Source organism: Anolis sagrei, chromosome X, assembly GCF_037176765.1.
Source record: "Anolis sagrei isolate rAnoSag1 chromosome X, rAnoSag1.mat, whole genome shotgun sequence".
Classification (NCBI taxonomy): domain Eukaryota; kingdom Metazoa; phylum Chordata; class Lepidosauria; order Squamata; family Dactyloidae; genus Anolis; species Anolis sagrei.
Window position 1 is genome coordinate 104,806,361 of NC_090034.1, and position 20,900 is coordinate 104,827,260.

At 45.6% G+C, this 20,900-nt stretch overlaps 1 protein-coding gene across 2 annotated transcripts in view; it reads right to left on the bottom strand.

The window, feature by feature from the left end:
* LOC137094981 (protein Smaug homolog 2-like) overlaps window positions 1-20,900 on the bottom strand; it is a 62,421-nt gene that overhangs the window by 16,268 nt on the left and 25,253 nt on the right. For both annotated transcript variants that reach the window (XR_010908749.1, XM_067461078.1), the window contains exons 2-9: window positions 18,462-18,911; window positions 14,202-14,684; window positions 12,227-12,469; window positions 9,809-9,918; window positions 6,194-6,280; window positions 4,500-4,806; window positions 1,025-1,110; window positions 796-914 (exon numbers count right to left, since the gene is read on the bottom strand). Coding sequence is in view for 1 of the 2 variants with exons in the window: in XM_067461078.1 (XP_067317179.1) it covers window positions 796-914; window positions 1,025-1,110; window positions 4,500-4,806; window positions 6,194-6,280; window positions 9,809-9,918; window positions 12,227-12,469; window positions 14,202-14,684; window positions 18,462-18,657 (1,631 nt within the window). In the remaining variant the exon portion in view is untranslated. The remainder of the gene's footprint in view (window positions 1-795; window positions 915-1,024; window positions 1,111-4,499; window positions 4,807-6,193; window positions 6,281-9,808; window positions 9,919-12,226; window positions 12,470-14,201; window positions 14,685-18,461; window positions 18,912-20,900) is intronic.

Here is a 20,900-nt window from a genome sequence, read left to right on the forward strand (position 1 = left end):
TATTTTAAATGAGTTTAAACAGATTTTAAAGTGTTGTCGTCCTATTGATAATGCATGTGTTATTGTTTTATTGTTTTGTTATTTTAAATTGCTTGTATTGTTATTGTTTGTATTGTTGTATTTTGGGCTCAGCCTCATGTAAGCTGCACCGAGTCCTCTGGGGAGATGGTAGTAGTGTATAAATGAAGTGTTATTATTATTATTATTATTATTATTATTATTATTATTATTATATTAGTATTATCAACATCGCCATCAACGACTTAAATCAAGAAATAGTTTTCTAAGATCTACAGAGACACTCGCTGGAACACCTCAGCAAGCGAGAGTCCAAAAGTGGCAGGTAAAAACCCAGAACCTCAATCCATGGCTAATACCAAATGAGAGACTCCCCCTTGGGCACACAGAAGACTGGGCGACTTGGAAGGCGCTGAACAGACTGCTCTCTGGCACCACGAGATGGAGAGCCAACCTCAAGAAATGGGGCCACAAAGTGGAATCCACGGCATGCGAGTGTGGAGAAGAGCAAACCACTGACCACCTGCTGCAATGCAACCTGAGCCCTGCCACATGCACAAGGGAGGACCTCCTTGCGGCAACACCAGAGTCACTCCAAGGGGCCAGATACTGGTCAAAGGACATTTAATCAACTACCAAGCTTGCAAACTTTGTGTTTTGTATGTTTGTTAAAAATGCAACGAAAGTGTTTGGTCTGCTCCTGACACGATAAATAAATAAACAAACATCACCATCACTCTCTTTGCTTTGGCCTATGCTTTGCTCCCTTTGACTCACCCCTTCTGCGGGCGGTAGCCTTGCATGTCCAGCACAGCCTTCCTGGGAAAGGTCCGGAGCAACTTCAGCACCTGCTGCTTCCAAGACAAGAGCCGCTTCTTCTGTGTCTCTGTGAACGCCTTTCGAGGACAGGATGACAAGACGATGATAGTAAATACAACTGTAGGGGAAGGACTCCTCTGCGTTCGCAAGAGCACCGAACCTTTGGCAAACTGAACCGGACACCCACCTCATGCATCAGGCATTTCTCTATCAGCTGTAGGTAACTGGTGATGTTCTCCTCGTCGGGCCGGGAGACCAGCAACTGCGTACATACTGCAGGGGAAGACAATAATAATAATCTATATAAATAAAAATGTCATGTTCGTTTGTGGGATTAACAGAACTCAAAAACCACTGGGCGAATTGACACCAAATTTGGACACAAGACACCTAACAACCCAATGTATGTCCTTCACTCAAAAAAAAATCGATTTTGTCATTTGGGAGTTGCAGTTGCTGGGATTTATAGTTCATCTACAATGAAAGAACATTCTGAACCCCACCAATGATGGAATTGAAACAAACTTGGCTCACTGTTCTCCCATAACCAACAGAAATTACTTGAAGGATTTGGTGGGCACTGTCCTTTGGTTTTGGAATTGTAGTTCACCTACATCCAGAGAGCACTGTGGACTCAAACAATGATGGATCTAGACCAAACTCTACATGAATACTCAATATGCCCAAATGTGAACACTGGTGGAGTTTGGGGAAAATAGAATCTCGACATTTGGGAGTTGTAGTTGCTGGGATTTATAGTTCACCCACAATCAAAGAGCATTCTGAACCCCACCAATGATGGAATTGAACCAAACTTGGCACACAGTTCTCCATGACCAACAGAAAATACTGGAAGGGTTTGGTGGGCAGTGTCCTTTAGTTTTGGAGTTGTAGTTCACCTACATACAAAGATCACTGTGGACTCAAACAATGATGGATCTGGACCAAACTCTACATGAATACTTAATATGCCCAAATGTGAACACTGGTGGAGTTTGGGGGAAATAGAATCTCGACATTTGGAAGTTGTAATTGCTGGGATTTATAGTTCACCTACAGTCAAAGAGCATTCTGAACCCCACCAACGATAGAATTGGGCCAGACTTCCCACACAGAACCCCCATGTGGGCCACAGCAACGCATGGCAGGGGACGGCTAGTTGTGCCATAAAATATGATACAAAACAAGACAACAAAGGTAAACAATATAAATCAGACAGGAATAATTCAAGAGCATTCTGAACCCCACCAGTGATAGAAATCAACCCAACTTGGTACACAGTTCTCCCATGACCAACAGAAAATACTTGAAGGGTTTGGTGGGCAGTGTCCTTTGGTTTTGGAGTTGTAGTTCACCTACGTCCAGAGATCACTGTGGACTCAAACAATGATGGATCTGGACCAAACTCTACATGAATACTCAATATGCCCAAAGGTAAACACTGGTGGAGTTTGGGAGAAATAGAATCTCGACATTTGGGAGTTATAATTGCTGGGATTTATAGTTCACCTACAATCACAGAATATTCTGAACCCCACCAACGATAGAATTGGGCCAAACCTCCCACACAGAACCCCCATGTGGGCACAGCAACGTGTGGCAGGGACACGCCCAAGATTACAATTAAAACACACATGTAAAACACTTTAACCAATTAAAAAATCAGATAAAACAAATAACAACACAATTGAAAGCAATATAAAAACAAAACCAAAAAAAGACAAGAGGGAAAGGGTTATGCAGTTCAGTCTAGAGCAGGTGTGGGCAAACTTCAGCCCTCCAAGTGATTTGGACTTCAACTTCCACAATTCCTATCAGCCTAGATCAGTGGTTCTCACCCTTCCTAATGCCCTGACCTGTTAATACACTTCCTCATGTTGTGGTGACCACCAAACCATAACATTTCTTTGTTGCTACTTCATAATTGTAATTTTGTTATTGATACGAATCATAATGTAAATATCTGATATGCAGGATGGATTTTCATTCACTGGACCAAATTTGGCACAAAAACCCAATACGCACAAATTTGGATACTGGTAGGATTTGGGGGGGGGGGGGGTTATTTTGTCATTTGGGAGTTGTAGTTGTTGGGATTGATAGTTCATCTACAACCAAAGAGCATTCTGAACTCCACCAATGATGGAATTGAACCAAGCTTGGAACACAGAACTCCCATGACCAACAGAAAATACTGGAAGGGTTTGGTGGGCATTGACCTTGAGTTTGGGAGTTGTAGTTCACCTATATCCAGAGAGCACTGTGGACTGAAACAATGATGGATCCAGACAAAACTTGCCACGGATACCTAGTATGCCCAAATGTGAACACTGGTGGAGTTTGGAGAAAGTAGACCTTGGTATTTGGGAGTTGTAGTTGCTGGGATTTATAATTCAGCTACAATCAAAGAGAATTCTGAACCTCACCGATGATAGAATTGGGCCAAACTTTCCACACAGAACCTGCATGACCAACAGAACATACTGTGTTTTCTGATGGTTTTTGGTGACCCATCTGACACCCCATTCGCAACATACCCCAGTGGTCCCAACCCCCAGGTTGATAAACGCTGGCCTAGGTGCTTAAGGACACGATACGGGTTGCTGTGGGTTTTCCAGGTTGTATGGCCATGTCCCAGGAACATTCTGTCCTGACGTTTCACCCACATCTAATCACCTTGATTAGTATTGCAAAGCCTTGCAGCTTCAAGGCCTGGCTCTTCCTGCCTGGGGGAATCCTTTGTTGGAAGGTGTTAGCTGGCCCTGATTGTTTCCTGTCTGAAATTCCCCTGTTTTCAGAGTGTTGTTCTTTACCTACTGTACTAATTTTAGAGTTATTTTTAATACTGGTAGCCAGATTTTGTTCGTTTTCATGGTTTCCTCCTTCCAGGCAGGAAACAATCCCAAGGAAAGATTCCCCCAGGCAGGAATCAGCCAGGCCTTGAAGTTGCAAGGCTTTGCAGTGCTAATCAAGGTCGTCAATGGCAATATTCACACTTGTCTCCAACAGACAAGAGTTCTTTCTCCCACCCTGGACATCATTCCACAGATATGTAAGCCTCATTTGCCTAGTTTCCAACACATCTCACAACCTCTGAGGATGTCAGCCATAGATGTGGGCGAAACGTGAGGAGAGAATGCTTCTGGAACATAGCCAGACAGCCCGGAAAACTCACAGCAACCCAGTGATTCCGGCCATGAAAGCCTTCGACAATACCTTTCTGATGTTGTTTGTTACTTTGCAAGGCACTGAATATTTGTCTGTTTTTGTAACCACTCTGAGTCTCTTTTGGGAGAGAGGTGTGGTCTAGAAATAAGGTTTATTATTTTTTATTGTTGTTGTTGTTTTTGTTGTTGTTGTTGTTAAGAGTGTAGATGCTCACCAAAGTACAAATCCCAGGATTACATAGTACTGATCTATGACAATTAAATTACAGGTGACATCCCTCAAATAGGAGCTCCAGGTGCAGCTTCTGAAGCAGCTTCCCCTTTTGCTCTGGCTTTGCATGAATATTACCATATTACGCAAATCTAGTGCACACCCTAATTTTTGCAAGATGATTTTGCCTAGAAAAAGTGAGCGTTAGATTTGAGTAAACTCAGAATGCTAGTATGATACTCCCATTGGCTGCTTTACCCATGATCTCAACCGTAAGGACTCACCTTTGCCCATCACCCGGGTGAACTGCCCAGGGATGTCTCCTTCGGCAATAGGCGCGGCGCCCGACTCCCCGTCGCAAGGGGAGCCCGTGGCGGGTGGGAAGGCATCTGGGGTCGGCTCCTTGTCCTCGGGGCCCCCGCTCTTCTCCAGGCCCAGGGCAGGGGCCCCGTGCGGCTGTTCCGCTGCCAGCGGCGGGCCCTCCTTGGATGCTGCCGTGGCCTGCAGGGCATGGAAGGCTTTGATGGGGGTGATGACGATCTGCTGCAGTTCTTGGAGAGCATTCCACAAGTTCCCGCCTTCCAGGATGTCCTGCCAGAAACAAAGGAATGGGAGAGGAGGGCAGAAAGAAGAGAGGGAGAACATGCTTTGTGATCACTATAGACTTCTTGGCCTACTAGTGCCCACCTCCCACTATTAATTTATTTGTTTATTTTTTGTTCATGTGATTTATATTAATTGTTTTGTATTGATTGTTTTTGTTATTGCCTTTGTTTACTGATGTACTGTGGGCTTGGCCTCATGTAAGCCACACCGAGTCCCTTGGGGAGATGGTAGCAGGGTATAAATAAAGCATTATTATTATTATTATTATTATTATTATTTATTTCCCACATTTGTACCCCACCCTTCTCACCCCAAAGAGGACTCGGGTGGCCTGACAATAGGCAATGATTAAGTGTCAACAAAAATAAATCCAAAAATAAACAAATACAATTAAAATCCAGCCATGAAAACATCGGGTTGTTGTAGGATTTTCAGGTTATATGTTCATGTTCTAGAAGTATTCCCTCCTGACGTTTCTCCTGCATCTATGGCAGGCATCCTCAGAGGTTGTGAGGTTTGTTGGAAACTAGGAAAATGGGTTTTTTGGAATGTCCAGGGTGGGAGAAAGAACTCTTGTCTGTTGGAGGGAAGAGTGAATGTTGCAATTGGCCATCTTGATTAGCAGTTGATGGCCTGGCAGTGCCTAGGGGAATCCTTTGTTGAGAGGTGATTAGCTGTCCCTGATTGTTTCCTGTCTGGATTTCCCCTGTGTTTGGGTGTTGTTTTACTGTTATAATTTTAGAGGGTTTTTTAAATACTGGTAGCCATATTTTGTTCGTTTTCATGGTTTATAACAGGGGTCCTCAAATTAAGGCCCAAGGGCCGGATATGGCCCTCCAAGGTCATTTACCCGGTCCTCACTCAGGATCCACTTAAGTCTGAAAGGATTTGAAAGCACACAACAACAACAACAACAACAACAACAACAATCCTATCTCATCAGCCAAAAGCAGACTCACAACAACAACAATCCTACCTCATCAGCCAAAAGCAGACCCATACTTCCCACTGAAATACTAATAAGTTTATATTTGTTAAAATTGTTCTTCATTTTAATTATTGTATTGTTTTAAAGTTTTTTTGCACTACAAATTAGATATGTGCAGTGTGCATAGGAAGTCATTCATATTTTTTTCAAATTATAATCTGGCCCTCCAATAGTTGGAGGGACTGTGACCTGGCCCTCTGTTCAAAAAGTCTGAGCACCCCTGGTTTATAATATTAGAGCCTCTGCCACAACTGCACAACCTCTGAGGATGCTTGCCACAGATGCAGGCGAAACATCAGGAGAGAATGCTTCTAGAAAATGGCCATACAACCTGAAAAACCTGCAACAACCTCTGCCAAAAATTCCTCTGCACGGTTCTCTTACCTTCTCCAGAGACTTCAACACACTCTGCCTTTCTCGCAACTTCTGGATACTCAGGGCAATTTTGTGCCTTGCTCCTTTGGTCACGTTCTGTGGGGAAGAAGTGGGAAAAGAGGGAGAAGAAAGAAGGGTGAAACACACCTGCCAGAGAACAGGAAGCATTTACAGGTAGGGAGCCCCAATGGCAGAATAGTTTAAACCCTTGTGCCAGCAGGACTGAAGACCAACAGGTCGGAGGTTCGAAGCCTGTGGTTTTTCAGTTCTGTTAATCCCACAAACGAACATTACATTTTTATTTATATAGATTTATGAATGACATTTCTATGCCGCCCTTCTCACCCCGAAGGGGACTCAGAGCGGCTTACAAGTAAAATGTAAATACAATATATTATATTATTATCATAGCACAATAGTAATATTATATATTACTATATTGTACTACAACATTATACTGTAATATTACATGCAATAAAAATATATAATTACAATATCATATTATTAGTAGTATTATATTGTATTACATTATAATATTATCAATATTATACACACACACACTCACACAAAATATATATTATACTAGCTGTACCCGGCCACGCGTTGCTGTGGCGTAGTGTGTTGTTTTGGAAAATGTAGTACTGACAAAGTAGTGGTGCTGTGGCCAACCTTCCCCCTATCTCCCCTTCTTTCCCTCCTTCCTTCACTCCCTGTTTCCTTCCTTCCTTCCCGTCTTTCCTTCTCTCCTTCCTTCCTTCTCTATCGCTTTCCTTCCTTCCCCCTTTTTCTTTCTCTTCTGTTGTCTCTCTTTTCTTCCTTCTCTCTTTCCTCCTTTCTTTCCCTCCCTCTTTCTCTACATTTTATCCCCTTCCTTCGCTCCCTCTTTCCTTCCTTCTTCCTTTTTCTCTTCTGCAGTCTGTCTTTTCTTCCTTCTCTCTTTCCATCTTTCCTTCCATCCCTCTTTCTCTACATCTTCCCCCCTTCCTTCGCTCCTTCTTTCGTTCCTTCTTTCCCTTTTTTCTTTCCTTCTCTCCTTCCTTCTTTCTCTAACTTTCCTTCCTCCCCCTTTTTCTTTCCCTCCCTCTTTCTCTCCTTTCTTCCTTTTCTACCTATATTCTTTCCTTCCTTCTTTCTTTCCCTCCCTCTTTCTCTCCTGTCAGGGGTGATTTGAATGCAATATTCCTGCTTCTTGGCAGAATGGGGTTGGACTGGATGGCCCATGAGGTCTCTTCCAACGCTTTGATTCTATGATTCTATGATTCTTCCTTGACAGATTAGAAGGGGGCGTGGCTTGGAGGTAACGTGAGGAGGGAGGAGGGGAGGGGGGATGGGTTTAGAAGGGGCGTGGCTTGGAGGTAATGTTAGGAGGGGGAGGGGAGGGGGTGGGTTTAGAAGGGGGCGTGGCTTGGAGGTAACGTGAGGAGGGGAGGGGGGATGGGTTTAGAAGGGGGCGTGGCTTGGAGGTAACGTGAGGAGGGGGAGGGGAGGGGGTGTGTTTAGAAGGGGGCGTGGCTTGGAGGTAACGTGAGGAGGGAGGAGGGGAGGGGGGATGGGTTTAGAAGGGGGCGTGGCTAGGAGGGTAGAGGGAGGAGGGGAGGGGGTGTGCCGCCGGGGGGGGGGCGAGGGGCGGCGGGGTGCGCGCGTGGCGGGGAGTTTGCGCCGCGCGCGCGTGTGTGCCGCCGGGGGGGGGGGCGAGGGGGGGCGAGGGGCGGCGGGTTCGCTTGTGGGGGGGAAGTTTGCGCCGCGCGCGCGTGTGCCGCGGGGGGGGGTGAGGGGCGGCGGGTGCGCGCGTGGCGGGGAGTTTCCGCCGCGCGCGCGTGTGTGCCGCCGGGGGGGGGGGCGAGGGGCGGCGGGTTCGCTTGTGGGGGGGAAGTTTGCGCCGCGCGCGCGTGTGCCGCGGGGGGGGGGGTGAGGGGCGGCGGATGCGCGTGTGGCGGGGAGTTTGCGCCGCGCGCGCGTGTGCCGCGGGGGGGGCGAGGGGCGGCGGGTGCGCGCGTGGCGGGGAGTTTGCGCCGCGCGCGCGTGTGTGCCGCCGGGGGGGGGGGGCGAGGGGCGGCGGGTTCGCTTGTGGGGGGGAAGTTTGCGCCGCGCGCGCGTGTGCCGCGGGGGGGGGGGCGAGGGGCGGCGGATGCGCGCGTGGTGGGGAGTTTGCGCTGCGGGCGCGTGTGTGCCGCGCGGGTGGTGGGGGGTGGGAGGGGCCGTACGTGCGCGCGTGCCAGGGAGTTTGCGCCAGTGCGCATGTTCAGTTGTTTTGTGGTGTTTTTGTCGTTGCAGTGGTGTTTGTTTTATTTTGGAGTAGATTAGTTTGTAGCGAGTGGGTTGTCCTAGGGGCATGGCAATTTTGGTTCAGTTTCGTTGGGGGGTTGTGGAGTTATGCGGCTCCGTACGACGCCCCCTACAGATTTATATATATAGATTATATTATATTATTATATTATATTTTATATTATAAGCACAATGTAGGAGGCAAAATGGAACTGCCTTCCTGGCCCCTCTCTTCTCTGATCTCAGAGCAGCGGTTGATGCTGGAGGCGGGGGGCTCCCAACTGATGACACTGGAGGCAAGATGGAACTGCCTTCCTGGCCCCTCTCTTCACTCTGATCTTAGTCTTTATCTTTCCCTTTCCCCTTCTCCCTTCCCGGCTCCGAATGAGTCTCTGAGCCATGTGCTCCCCTTTAAATACAGCAATGGCTGCCAGTGCCAAAACCCTTCCCCTCCCCAAAACTTCTCCCCTGATTGGCTGGGGGGGGGGGGCTCCCAACTGATGACACTGGAGGCAAGATGAAATGGCCATCCTGGCCCCTCTCTTCACTCTGATCTTAGTTTCTGACTTTCCCTTTCCCCTTCTCCCTTCCTTTCCTGGCTCCAAATGAGCCTCTAAGCCAGTGGTTCTCAACCTTTCTAACACTGTGACCCCTAAATATGGTTCCTCATGTTGTGGTGATCCCCAACCATAAAATGTGCAAAGCAGGTGAGGCAGGCTTTGTGTAAGGTCAGGCCTCGCGTGAATGAGCCCTCACCTGGCCCGTGCCCTTGCTGACCAGTGAGAGCGCGAGGCAGGTGAGGGCTCCTTCGCGCTAGGCCTGGCCTCGCGCAAAGCTTTGGGGGTTAGGCCAAAGACTTGGGGCGGGGCCAAAGGAGGCAGCCTCGCGACCCCTCTGAAATGGCCAAACGACCCCTTTGGGGGTCGCGACCCCCAGGTTGAGAACCGCTGCTCTAAGCCATGTGCTCCCCTTTATATACAGCAATGGCTGCCAGTGCCGAAACCCCTCCCCTCCCCAAAACTTCTCTGATTGGCTGGGAGGGGACGCAAGGAGCCTCCCAGCAGGCTAGAGGGCTCAAAATTTCCAACAAACTTCCTGAGTCGTAACAAAAATGGCGGAGAAAGCTTCGGAAGGGAAAAGGGACCTCCGGGTTTTTAAAATGCTTCGAAATCGCTTCAAAAAGGTAACTTTAATGGAATTATTATGAGTAATGAGTAATCCGACACAGATCTATCCATGCTTACCATATACTGTAAGATGCTCTGAGTCCCATTCATGAGCAAACTGGAGCATAAGGCAATTAAGTAACTAAATAAAGTCTTTGTTATGAAGCTATCTCCAGAGAGGGCCTTTGAATACCTGAGATTCCAGATGCTGCTCTGTGAGTGTCATCATTTCTTCATAAGTCATTTGGGAGAAGAGGGCTGCATATTTGTGAAGGCGAAGACTCTTCAGCCAGGAAGGGACATCTGTAACGAGAGAGGTCAAGAGGTGAAGACATTCGTGAGGACAAGCAAAGGTCATGATTTGCACTCCCATTCCTACAACTGGGTAAATATACTTCATATCCAAAGCCCTGGATATTACTCTGAGCAGCATCTGAAGAAGTGGGTTGATATCCACGAATGCTCAGGCGGAATTAAAAACTAGTTAGTTTTAAATGTGTTGCTGCAAGAGCGGAGATGATGGACAGAGATGGCCAAGGGAAGCGAAATGTTCTAGAAACCCAAATTAAGTCAAACTATATATGTATGGGACACAACCTTAAGGCCACCTCAAGATAGTATCCCATGTGTATTAGGACTTAACGTGGATTTGGTATTTCATTTCTCAAGATTTTGGACTATTGATTAAGAATGATGCCCTATGTTCTCAACACAGAGAAACAACATCCTATCTATAACTGAACGTTAATAAGAAATGTGCCTGTATAGTGAATTAATGTTGGTTATGGGGGGTTCTGTGTAGGAAGTTTGGTCCAATGCTATCGTTGGTGGGGTTCAGAATATTCTTTGATTGGAGGTGAACTATAAATCCCAGCAACTACAACTCCCAAATGTCAAGATTCTATTTCCCCCCAAACTCCACCAGTGTTCACATTTGGGCATATTGAGTCTTCGTGTAGAGTTTGGTCCAGATCCATCATTGTTTGAGTCCACAGCACTCTCTAGATGTAGGTGAACTACAACTCCCTAACTCAAGGTCAATGCCCACTAAACCCTTCCAGTATTTTCTGTTGGTCATGGGAGTTCTGTGTGGCAAGATTGGTTCAATTCCATCGTTGGCAGAGTTCAGAATACTCTTTGATTATAGGTGAACTATAAATCCCAGCAAGTACAACTCCCAAATGACAAAATCATAATGTTTTGAGTGATGGTCACTCCTTGTGTTTTGAGACGTTTTGTTGCCAAATTTGGTGTGATTTCGTTCATTGGTTCTTTTGTTTTTAAGGAACTCATTATGCACAGAGCATTTTTATATATATAGATTGTTGTTGTGTTGTTTATTGATGTATTGGGTCTCGGTCTCTTGTACACCGCACCGAGTCCTTCGGGAGATGGTAGCGGTTTATAAATAAAGGTTTATTATTATTAGAAACCAACACTTTCTCATTACTTTATTTTCCAGCTCACAGGACTGGGCCACAGCAACGCGTGGCAGGGGATAGCTAGTATGTGATATATATCTATAACTTCTCTAATTAATGTAATTATATATTGTCAAAGGCTTTCATGGCTGGAATCACTAGGTTCTTGTGTGTTTTTTCACCTCTGCAGGAGTCTACTGTATACCATGCAGCTGTGGACAAGTCTACATAGGGACCACCAAACGCAGCGTTGCCCAGACACGCATCAAGGAACATGAAAGGCACTGCAGAGTACTCCAACCAGAGAAGTCAGCCATAGCAGAGCACCTGATGAACCAGCCTGGACACAGCATATTATTTGAGAACACAGAAATGCTGGACCACACCAACAACCACCATGTCAGGCTACACAGAGAAGCCATTGAAATCCACAAACATGTGGACAATTTCAACAGAAAGGAAGAGACCATGAAAATGAATAAAATCTGGCTACCAGTATTTAAAAACTCTAAAATTACAACAGCAAAACAACAGAGAGGAAACAACCAGGCACAGATTAACACCTCCCAGCAAGAGATTTTCCCAGGCTGAGGCAGGCCTTCAAATGCTAATGAAGGTGATCAGCTGAAACATTCACACCTAGCTGCAGCAGGGAAGAGCTCTTTGCCCCACCCCAGCCATTCCACAGATATATAAACCCATTGTCCTAGTTCCAACAGACCTCACTACCTCTGAGGATGCTTGCCATAGATGCAGGCAAAACGTCAGGAGAAATGCCTCTAGAACATGGCTCTATAGCCCGAAAAAACCCACAAGAACCTAATGTAATTATATGTTTAAATGTTTATCTGTCTATGTTCTAATTATTCATTAATAAAAATGAATTGACAACGAGGTTAGGATTGCCATTTCCCACACAAAATTGATTGAGCCTTCCTGCCTGGCAGAAAGGGAGTTGAACTGGATAGCCCTTGGGATCCCTTCCAACCCTAGAATTCTATGATTCAACAGAGGCTAGGTGGCCATCTGTCAGGAGGGATTAGGTTGTGTCTCTCTGCCTGGCAGAAGGGAGTGGGACTGTATTAGCCTTGGGGTTTCTCCCAATTCTAGGATTCTATGAGAAAGTGAGACCCTTGATTCAGGAACAGCCTCCCCTGCCTGCTGGTCTCGTCCAGCCTGCCCAATGATACCTTTCATGCCGCTGCCGTCCTCCTGGAAGGTATTGCGACTCCCGGGCTGCTCCTCCGTCTGTTCGCTGCCGGAAGAGGCCACGCTGCTCTGGGGCGAGAGGGGCGCGTGCTCTCCGCCAGAGATGAAGGCCGGCCGGGCGCCCATCTCCTCCACGCTCATCCACTCGCCGGGGACCTGCTGGCTGGTGGGGATGAGGGACATGGAGCGCTTCAGGGGGCTGGGGTGGATTTGGCAGGGGAATGCTGCAACCGGAAAGATTCAGAATGAGGATCTGTTCAAGGCACGTGGCGCGAAACCACTGATGGTGCACCCCACGTTCTGTATAAAAGCAGGCATGGGCAAACTTCAGCCCTCGAGGTGTTTTGGGTTATAGTAAAATAGAGTAAAATAATAAATGTAATAATAATAATAATAATAATAATAAAGTAAAATAATGGAAATGTAATAATAACAGTAATAGAGTGTAATAAATGCAATAATAGAGTAAAATAATAATACTACTACTAATAATAATAGTAAATAATAATATACCACAAAAAAAAAAACGGGAAAACGTATTGATTCAAGTATAAGCCGACGGTGGGAAATGCAGCAACTACGAGTAAATTTCAAAATAACAATAGATACTAATAACATTACATTAATTGAGGCACCTGTAGGTTCAATGTTTTTGAACATTTACATAAAACTGTAATTTAAGACCGTCCAACTCTGATTCAACCATTATTCTAACCTTCTTCAATGAAAGGTGCTTATGTATCCTTCCAATAATAATAAAGAGAGTAAAATAATAAATGTAATAATAATAATAAAGAGTTAATAATAATAATAGAGAAAATAGAATAGTGAATCATGATCTGTCAACTGCAAAAGGCCACCTTACTTGGATCTCTGCGCATCATTCAAAAATACATCACACAGTCCTAGACACTTGGGAAGGATTCGACTTGTGATTTTGTGATACAAAATCCAGCCTATAGATCTCATACTGTGTTTTTGTGTCAGTTAAATAATAAAAGAGTGGCACAGTGGGTTAAATCGCTGAGCTGCTGAACTTGCTAACCGAAAGGTTGCAGGTTCAAATCTGGGGAGCGGAGTGAGCTCCCACTGTTGGCCCCAGCTTCCACCAACCTAGCAGTTCGAAAACATGCAAATGTGAGTAGATCAATAGGCACCGCTTCTGCGGGAAGGTAATGGTGCTCCATGCAGTCATGGCAGCCACATGACCCAGGAGGTGTCTGCAGGCACCGCTCCAGCAGAAAGGGAACGGCACTCCATGCAGTCATGCCGGCCACATGGCCTTGGGCGTGTCTATGGACAACGCCGGCTCTTCGGCTTAGAAATTGAGATGAGCCCCAACCCCCAGAGTCGGACACGACTGGACTTAATGTCAGGGGGAAACCTTTACCTTTACTTTGGAGTACAATAATAAATATAATAATAAAGTAAAATAAAAAGTAATAATAAAATTAAAATGTAATAACAGAGTAAAATAATGTAAATGTAATAATAATAATAATAATAAATAGAGTAAAATAATAAATGCAATAATAATAATAACAACAACAACAACAACAAACAGAGTCAAATAATAAATAACTTTGACTCAAGTATAAGCTGAGAGGGGCTTTTTCAGCTTTAAAAAGTTCTTATACTTTAATATATATGGTATCCATTCCACAGACACATCTCCAAATTATCAGAGTGCCAGTTTGCCAAGTCACTGTGGCAGCAACCTTGCCTGTTTTGATGATTTTGTGCATGTAACAAAGTTGGCATACTTTGAACCACCAGAAAGCAAGGGTATCACATTTCAGCCACCCATATGGCCAATTTTGGAATATTTTGGGGTTTCTGGATAAAGGATGCTGAACGTGTATTGGGACTCAATCTGCCAGGACATTTGTCCTCTAAATGGCTCCCAGGTTGAGCTCCCTAAAAGACTGCACTTTCAACAGTCCCAGGCCAACATACCTGTGTTCGTGCTGCTCCCGATACTGTTGATGGCCGACGGCACGGAGCCCGAAGGGTGGAAGGACATGTGTCCGTTTTCCCTGGGCGGCTTCTCCTGCCAGCCGTGCCCCAGCTCTCCCAGGCCCGTGTCCGCCGGGCCCGGCCATTCATCGGAGCCTTGGCGCGAGTGATAGGCCGTGTCGGGCCGCCCCCGGCCTTGGCTGGAGTAGCTGCCAGAGAAATGCTCCTCTAGGTGGTTGAGCCAGAGGGCCAGGGAGTTGCGGTCGTCCAGCGTGGTCGCCGGGTGGATGAGGGCGTAGGAGAGGAGCTGCCTGCTCTCCTCGATGAAGCCGTTGCTCTCGATGGAGTAGGCCAGCACCTTCTGCAAGAGCTTCATGTACTCCGACTTGGCGTCTGCATTGCCCGGCTGGAGAAGGGGCAGGTGGGAGAGGAGCAGGGAAACCACTTTTTCCTTTGGCTCCTGGTGCCACTGGCTGATGACAGCTGTTAGGGAAAGGAAAGTGGGTCAGGCAGGTATTTAACAAATCGGAAGGCCTGAAGACAATGTACAGGTGATACAGGAAACCTCTCTACATGCCTTTGGAGAGGGACCCACAGTATTTCTCATATTGGACTTCCACCTTATTGAAGGTCTAACTCCACTATTCCGTCCCCTATGAGCTCCTCCCCCACAAATATACCTTTTTCATTGCTATCAGTATGGAACACATCTCACCACGCTAAAACAGTGGATGTGGCTCTTAATGAGACATGCCGCATTATCACGGGGTGTCTGCGCCCTACAACACTGGAGAAATTACACTGTTTAGCTGGTATTGCACCACCTGACATCTGCCAGGAAGTAGCAGCCAATAGTGAAAGGACCAAGGCAGTGACATCTCCATCTCATCACCTGTTTGGATATCAGCCAGCACATCAACAACTTAAATCAAGAAATAGTTTTATAAGATCTACAGAGACTCTTGCTGGAACACCTCAGCAAGTAAGAATCCAAAACTGGCAGGTTCAAACCCAGAACCTCAACCCATGATTGATACCAAATGAGAGACTCCCTCCTGGGCACAGAGAAGACTGGGCAACTTGGAAGGTGCTGAACAGACTGCGCTCTGGCACCACGAGATGCAGAGCCAACCTTCACAAATGGGTCCACATGCGAGTATGGAGAAGAGCAAACCACTGACCACCTGCTGCAATGCAACCTGAGCACCGCCACATGCACAATGGAGGACCTTCTTGCAGCAACACCAGAAGCACTCCAAGTGGCCAGATACTGGTCAAAGGACATTTAATCAACTACCAAACTCACAAATGTTGTATTTTGTCTGTTTGTTTGCTTTGTTCTGTTAGAAATGTAATATAATTGACTGGTTGATCTGACACGACAAAAAAATAAATAAATAAATAAATAAATAAATAAATAAATGTGGATTTGTGTCCCTGCATTGAATGTTTGCCGTGTATATGCTGTGCTCCGCCCTGAGTCCCCTTCAGGGTGAGAAGAGCGGAATATATTTATTATTATTTACTTCATTTATATACCGCTTTTCTCAGCCCTTAGGCTACTCAAAGCGGTTAAATATAAATGTTTTAAATAATAAATAATAATGTGTTTACATCATGCATGGGCAAACATCATTCTTCCAGGTGTTTTGGACTTCAACTCCCACAATTCCTAACAACCGATAAGGAAGGGATCTGCCTCTTCTTCCGCATAGGGAAGCTGATGAAGAAACACAACCTCCAAACTATCTCCAGACCCACCAAGTAAATCCAACCAATGCTCCGTTCAGCAAAGGACAGGAGGGATCCTCTCACCTTTGCAGGAGTCTACAGTATACCATGCAGCTGTGGACAAGTCTACAGAGGGACCCCCAAACGCAGCAGCATTGCCCAGACACGAATCAAGGAACATGAAAGGCACTGCAGGCTGATTCAACTTGAGAAGTCAGCCATAGGAGAACCTGATGAACCAACCTGGACACAGCAGATTATTGGAGAACACAGCTATGCTGGAACACTCTGACAACCACTATGTCAGACTACACAGAGAAGCCACTGAAATCCACAAGCATGAGGACAATTTCACCAGGATAGTGGCGCAGCTGGCTGAGTGTCAGCTGCATTAAGATCACTCTGACCAAAAGGTCATGAGTTCGAAGCCAGCCCAGGTTGGAGTGGGCTTCCAACCAATTGTGTAGCCTGTTGTCGACCTTTGCAACCCGAAAGACAGTTGCATCTGTCAAGTAGAAAAATTAGGTACCACATTAAAAGTGTGGGGAGGCTAAATTAACTAATTTATGAGGCCATAAAAAAGACTCCAGCAAAGCAGTCCAGCAAAAGCATGCGGGGAATGCGGAAGTACTTCATCAGTATCGCAGATGGACAATGAAAGTGACAGCTCGCCTGGCGACCAGAAAAAGTTAAATAGCCTCTGTGTATGTCTGTATACGTTGTATGTCAAATTGGCATTGAATGTTCGCCATACATGTGTACAATGTAATCTGCCCTAAGTCCCCTGCTGGGTGAGAAGGGAGGAATATAAATACTGTAAATAAATAATAAATAATAAATAAATACTAGAAAGGAGACTCCACCTGAACATGAGGAAGAACTTCCTGACTGTGAGAGCCGTTCAGCAGTGGAACTCTCTGCCCCTGACAGATGGCCATGTGGTGGAGGCTCCTTCTTTGGAGGTTTTTAAACAGAGGCCAGATGGTCATCTGTCAGGGGTGCTTTGAATGCAATATTCCTGCTTCTTGGCAGAATGGGGTTGGGCTGGATGGCCCAGGAGGTCTCTTCCAACTCTAGGATTCTATGAGTCTAAAACTAGAGGGTGTTAGATGGCCACTTGGTGGTGTGGGGGATGGAGGTTAACTGAATGCTATGGCGTTCACATAGATTAGTGAGATCCGATTGAACTTGTGAGGACACGGATGCCTTACTAGTGGCTCACTGAAAAGAGACAGATGCCACACGATAATCACTGTCAATATTTATCTTTTATACACACTTAGGGTCCTGTTCAAAGTGGAGGAAGCAAAGGTATATTCCTATCTTTGTCACAAATCCATATACATTGAGAACGTAGCAAATCCAGACAGCGCTGTTCTTAAAACAGGCATGTTCTTAAAACTGTGAGTAGCTGCAAGTGTAAATAGAATCCTAGAATCAAAGAGTTGGAAGAGACCTCCTGGGCCATCCAGTCCAACCCCATTCTGCCAAGAAGCAGGAATATTGCATTCAAATCACCCCTGACAGATGGCCATCCAGCCCCTGTTTAAAAGCTTCCAAAGAAGGAGCCTCCACCACACTCCGGGGCAGAGAGTTCCACTGCTGAACGGCTCTCACAGTCAGGAAGTTCTTCCTCGTGTTCAGATGGAATCTCCTCTCTTGTAGTTTGAAGCCATTGTTCCATTGCGTCCTAGTCTCCAAGGAAGCAGAAAACAAGCTTGCTCCCTCCTCCTCCCTGTGACTTCCTCTCACATATTTATACATGGCTATCAAATCTCCTCTCAACCTTCTCTTCCTCAGGCTAAACATGCCCAGCTTCTTAAGCCGCTCCTCATAGGGCTTGTTCTCCAGACCCTTGATCATTTGAGTCGCCCTCCTCTGGACAAGGGTTAGAAAAACAGAAAATCAACAATATCCAACAATATAAGACTCAATAGCAATGTGATTCTTCCATGTTCTTGTGTATTATTGTCTACTTATGAGATATATTAACTGTATTGTTTATTTTGTTTATTGCTTGTTTTTGATGTGTTGTTGGGCTTGGCCCCATGTAAGCCGCTCCGAGTCCCTTGGGGAGATGGTGGCGGGGTATAAATAAAGTATTATTATTATTATTATTATTATTATATTATTATTAAACTTTATTTGTACCCCGCTAGCATCTCCCGAAGGACTCGATGCGGCTTACAAAGGCCAAGGCCTCAAACAACAACAGACAATAACAATACAATGCAAGCAAATTAAAAACAAGCAATAACAAAAAAAACAACATTACACTATTATGCAATTATTATTATTATTCAGGGGGAGAACACCTGTCTGGAAAAAAATGCAGCAAACTGATGCGCCCTCCTGCCTTCATGTCCTTTTTGTGGACTCAACGGAGCCCCGTCAGATGAGATTATTTTGATCCAATCTTGCAAAATGTTTGGTCAGACACCTAGCAATTATTTCTACACAAACAGGCTGCTTAAATCCAATCTTCCGGGTATGAAAAGGTTAGCTTTCGGAAGAGGACATCCGTCTTACCTGCGTTGTTGGCCTCGGACTCCAGGACGTGGATCTCGGTGCAGTCTGCCAGTGAGTGCTCCAGGCACAGCTGCAGAAAGCGGGCTTGGGTGCGAGAGATGCGCTTGAGGAGGGAGAGCAGGGCCACCGTCTGCTCGCATTCGTTCCAGCCTTTGAACCACCCCGTCAGGATGCCCACCTGGTCCCGGAACATCATGGTGCCTGGTGTCTCAGGGCTTCGTGACAATTTGCCCACAGCAAGAGTCAAGGGAAGCGCAGGGGCGGGGAAACCCCTCACATGTTTTCAACTTCAAGTCTTGGGGTTTTGCAGAAGGGCACAAACCAAAACGCTGGTCTCCCTGTTAGCAGGCAAGCAGGATGGCATGGAAAGGCAGGCCTCACGGTTGCAAAAGGCTGGGTCTCTCTGGGTTCCTTGCGATTCCTCCGCTTTATCAGGCAGCTTCAGATCCCCTTGGAAGAGACAACACAAACCAAGAATTAGGATGATAAAGTCCCATAATACTGAACCCCCAAAAGTATACCAGGAATAGACTGCTCTTAAGGTTGCACTATTGATAATGCAGGAAAAAGGTGTGCAGTGGCACCCGGTGGCACTGTGGGTTAAAGTGCTGAGCTGCTGAACTTGCTGACCGAAAGGTCGCAGGTTCGAATCCAGGGAGCGGATTTGAAAACATGCAAATGTGTGTAGATCAATAGGGAAGGAAGGAGAGAAAGAGAAAGGGAAGGATGGCCACAGCAACATGTGGTGGGTACAGCTAGTAACATATAAATAACCTTTGTTATTTTAATATGGTGTGTTGTTTTGAAATGGGCTATGCATTATTATTATTATTATGCATTTATTTATTTATTTTTGGAGCCCAGTGACACAGTGGGTTAAAGCGCTGAGCTGCTGAACTTGCTGACCAAAAGGGTGCAAGTTAGAAACCAGGGAGCAGTGTGAGCTCCCGCTTTTAGCCCCAGCTTCTGCCAACCTAGCAGTTTGAAAACATGCAAATGTGAGTAGATCAATAGATACTGCTCCAGCGGGAAAGAAGGAGAGAAAGAGGGAGGGAAGGTTGGCCACAGCAATGCGTGGCAGATACAGCTAGTAACATATAAATATTTGTTATTTTAATATGGTGTGCTGTTTTGAAACTGACTATGCATTATCATTCTCATTATTATTATTATGCATTTATTTATTCTTTTCTTTTTTGAGCCCAGTGGCACAAAAAGTTAAACCACTGAGCTGCTGAACTTGTTGACCACAAGTTTGGTTGCAAGTTTGAAACCGGGGAGTGGTGTGAGCTCCCACTGTTAGGCCCAGCTTCTTCCAACCTAGCAGTTTGAAAACATGCAAATGTGAGTAGATCAATAGGTACTGCTCCAGCGGGAAAGAAGGAGAGAAAGAGGGAGGGAAGGTTGGCCACAGCAATGCGTGGCAGATACAGCTAGTAACATATAAATATTTGTTATTTTAATATGGTGTGCTGTTTTGAAACTGACTATGCATTATCATTCTCATTATTATTATTATGCATTTATTTATTCTTTTCTTTTTTGAGCCCAGTGGCACAAAAAGTTAAACCACTGAGCTGCTGAACTTGTTGACCACAAGTTTGGTTGCAAGTTTGAAACCGGGGAGTGGTGTGAGCTCCCACTGTTAGGCCCAGCTTCTTCCAACCTAGCAGTTTGAAAACATGCAAATGTGAGTAGATCAATAGGTACTGCTCCAGCGGGAAAGAAGGAGAGAAAGAGGGAGGGAAAGTTGGCCACAGCAATGCGTGGCAGATACAGCTAGTAACATATAAATATTTGTTATTTTAATATGGTGTGCTGTTTTGAAACTGACTATGCATTATCATTCTCATTATTATTATTATGCATTTATTTATTCTTTTCTTTTTTGAGCCCAGTGGCACAAAAAGTTAAACCACTGAGCTGCTGAACTTGTTGACCACAAGTTTGGTTGCAAGTTTGAAACCGGGGAGTGGTGTGAGCTCCCACTGTTAGGCCCAGCTTCTGCCAACCTAGCAGTTTGAAAACATGCAAATATGAGTAGATCAATAGGTACCGCTCCAGCGGGAAGGTAACGGCACTCCATGTTGTCATGCTGGTCACATGACCTTGGAGGTGTCTACAGACAACACCGGTTCTTCGGCTTAGAAATGGAGATGAGCACCAACCCCCAGAGTCGGACACAATTGGACTTAATTTCAGGGGATAACCTTTACCTTTTAACAAGGGATTATAGGCATGTGCAATCCATGGTTCTAAAGTACTTACAAAACTAAAGTTCTGGTGGTGAAAACTAGGGGGCGATGGTGCTTTGCTTCTACAGTGTTGCTAAAGTTCTGGTGGTGAAAATTTCAGAACTCTAACAAAACTTTCAAAATTTCATTATAAATGGCAGTTCCTAATAAGTTCTGTCATAAAAATCACCAATAATGAAATAAT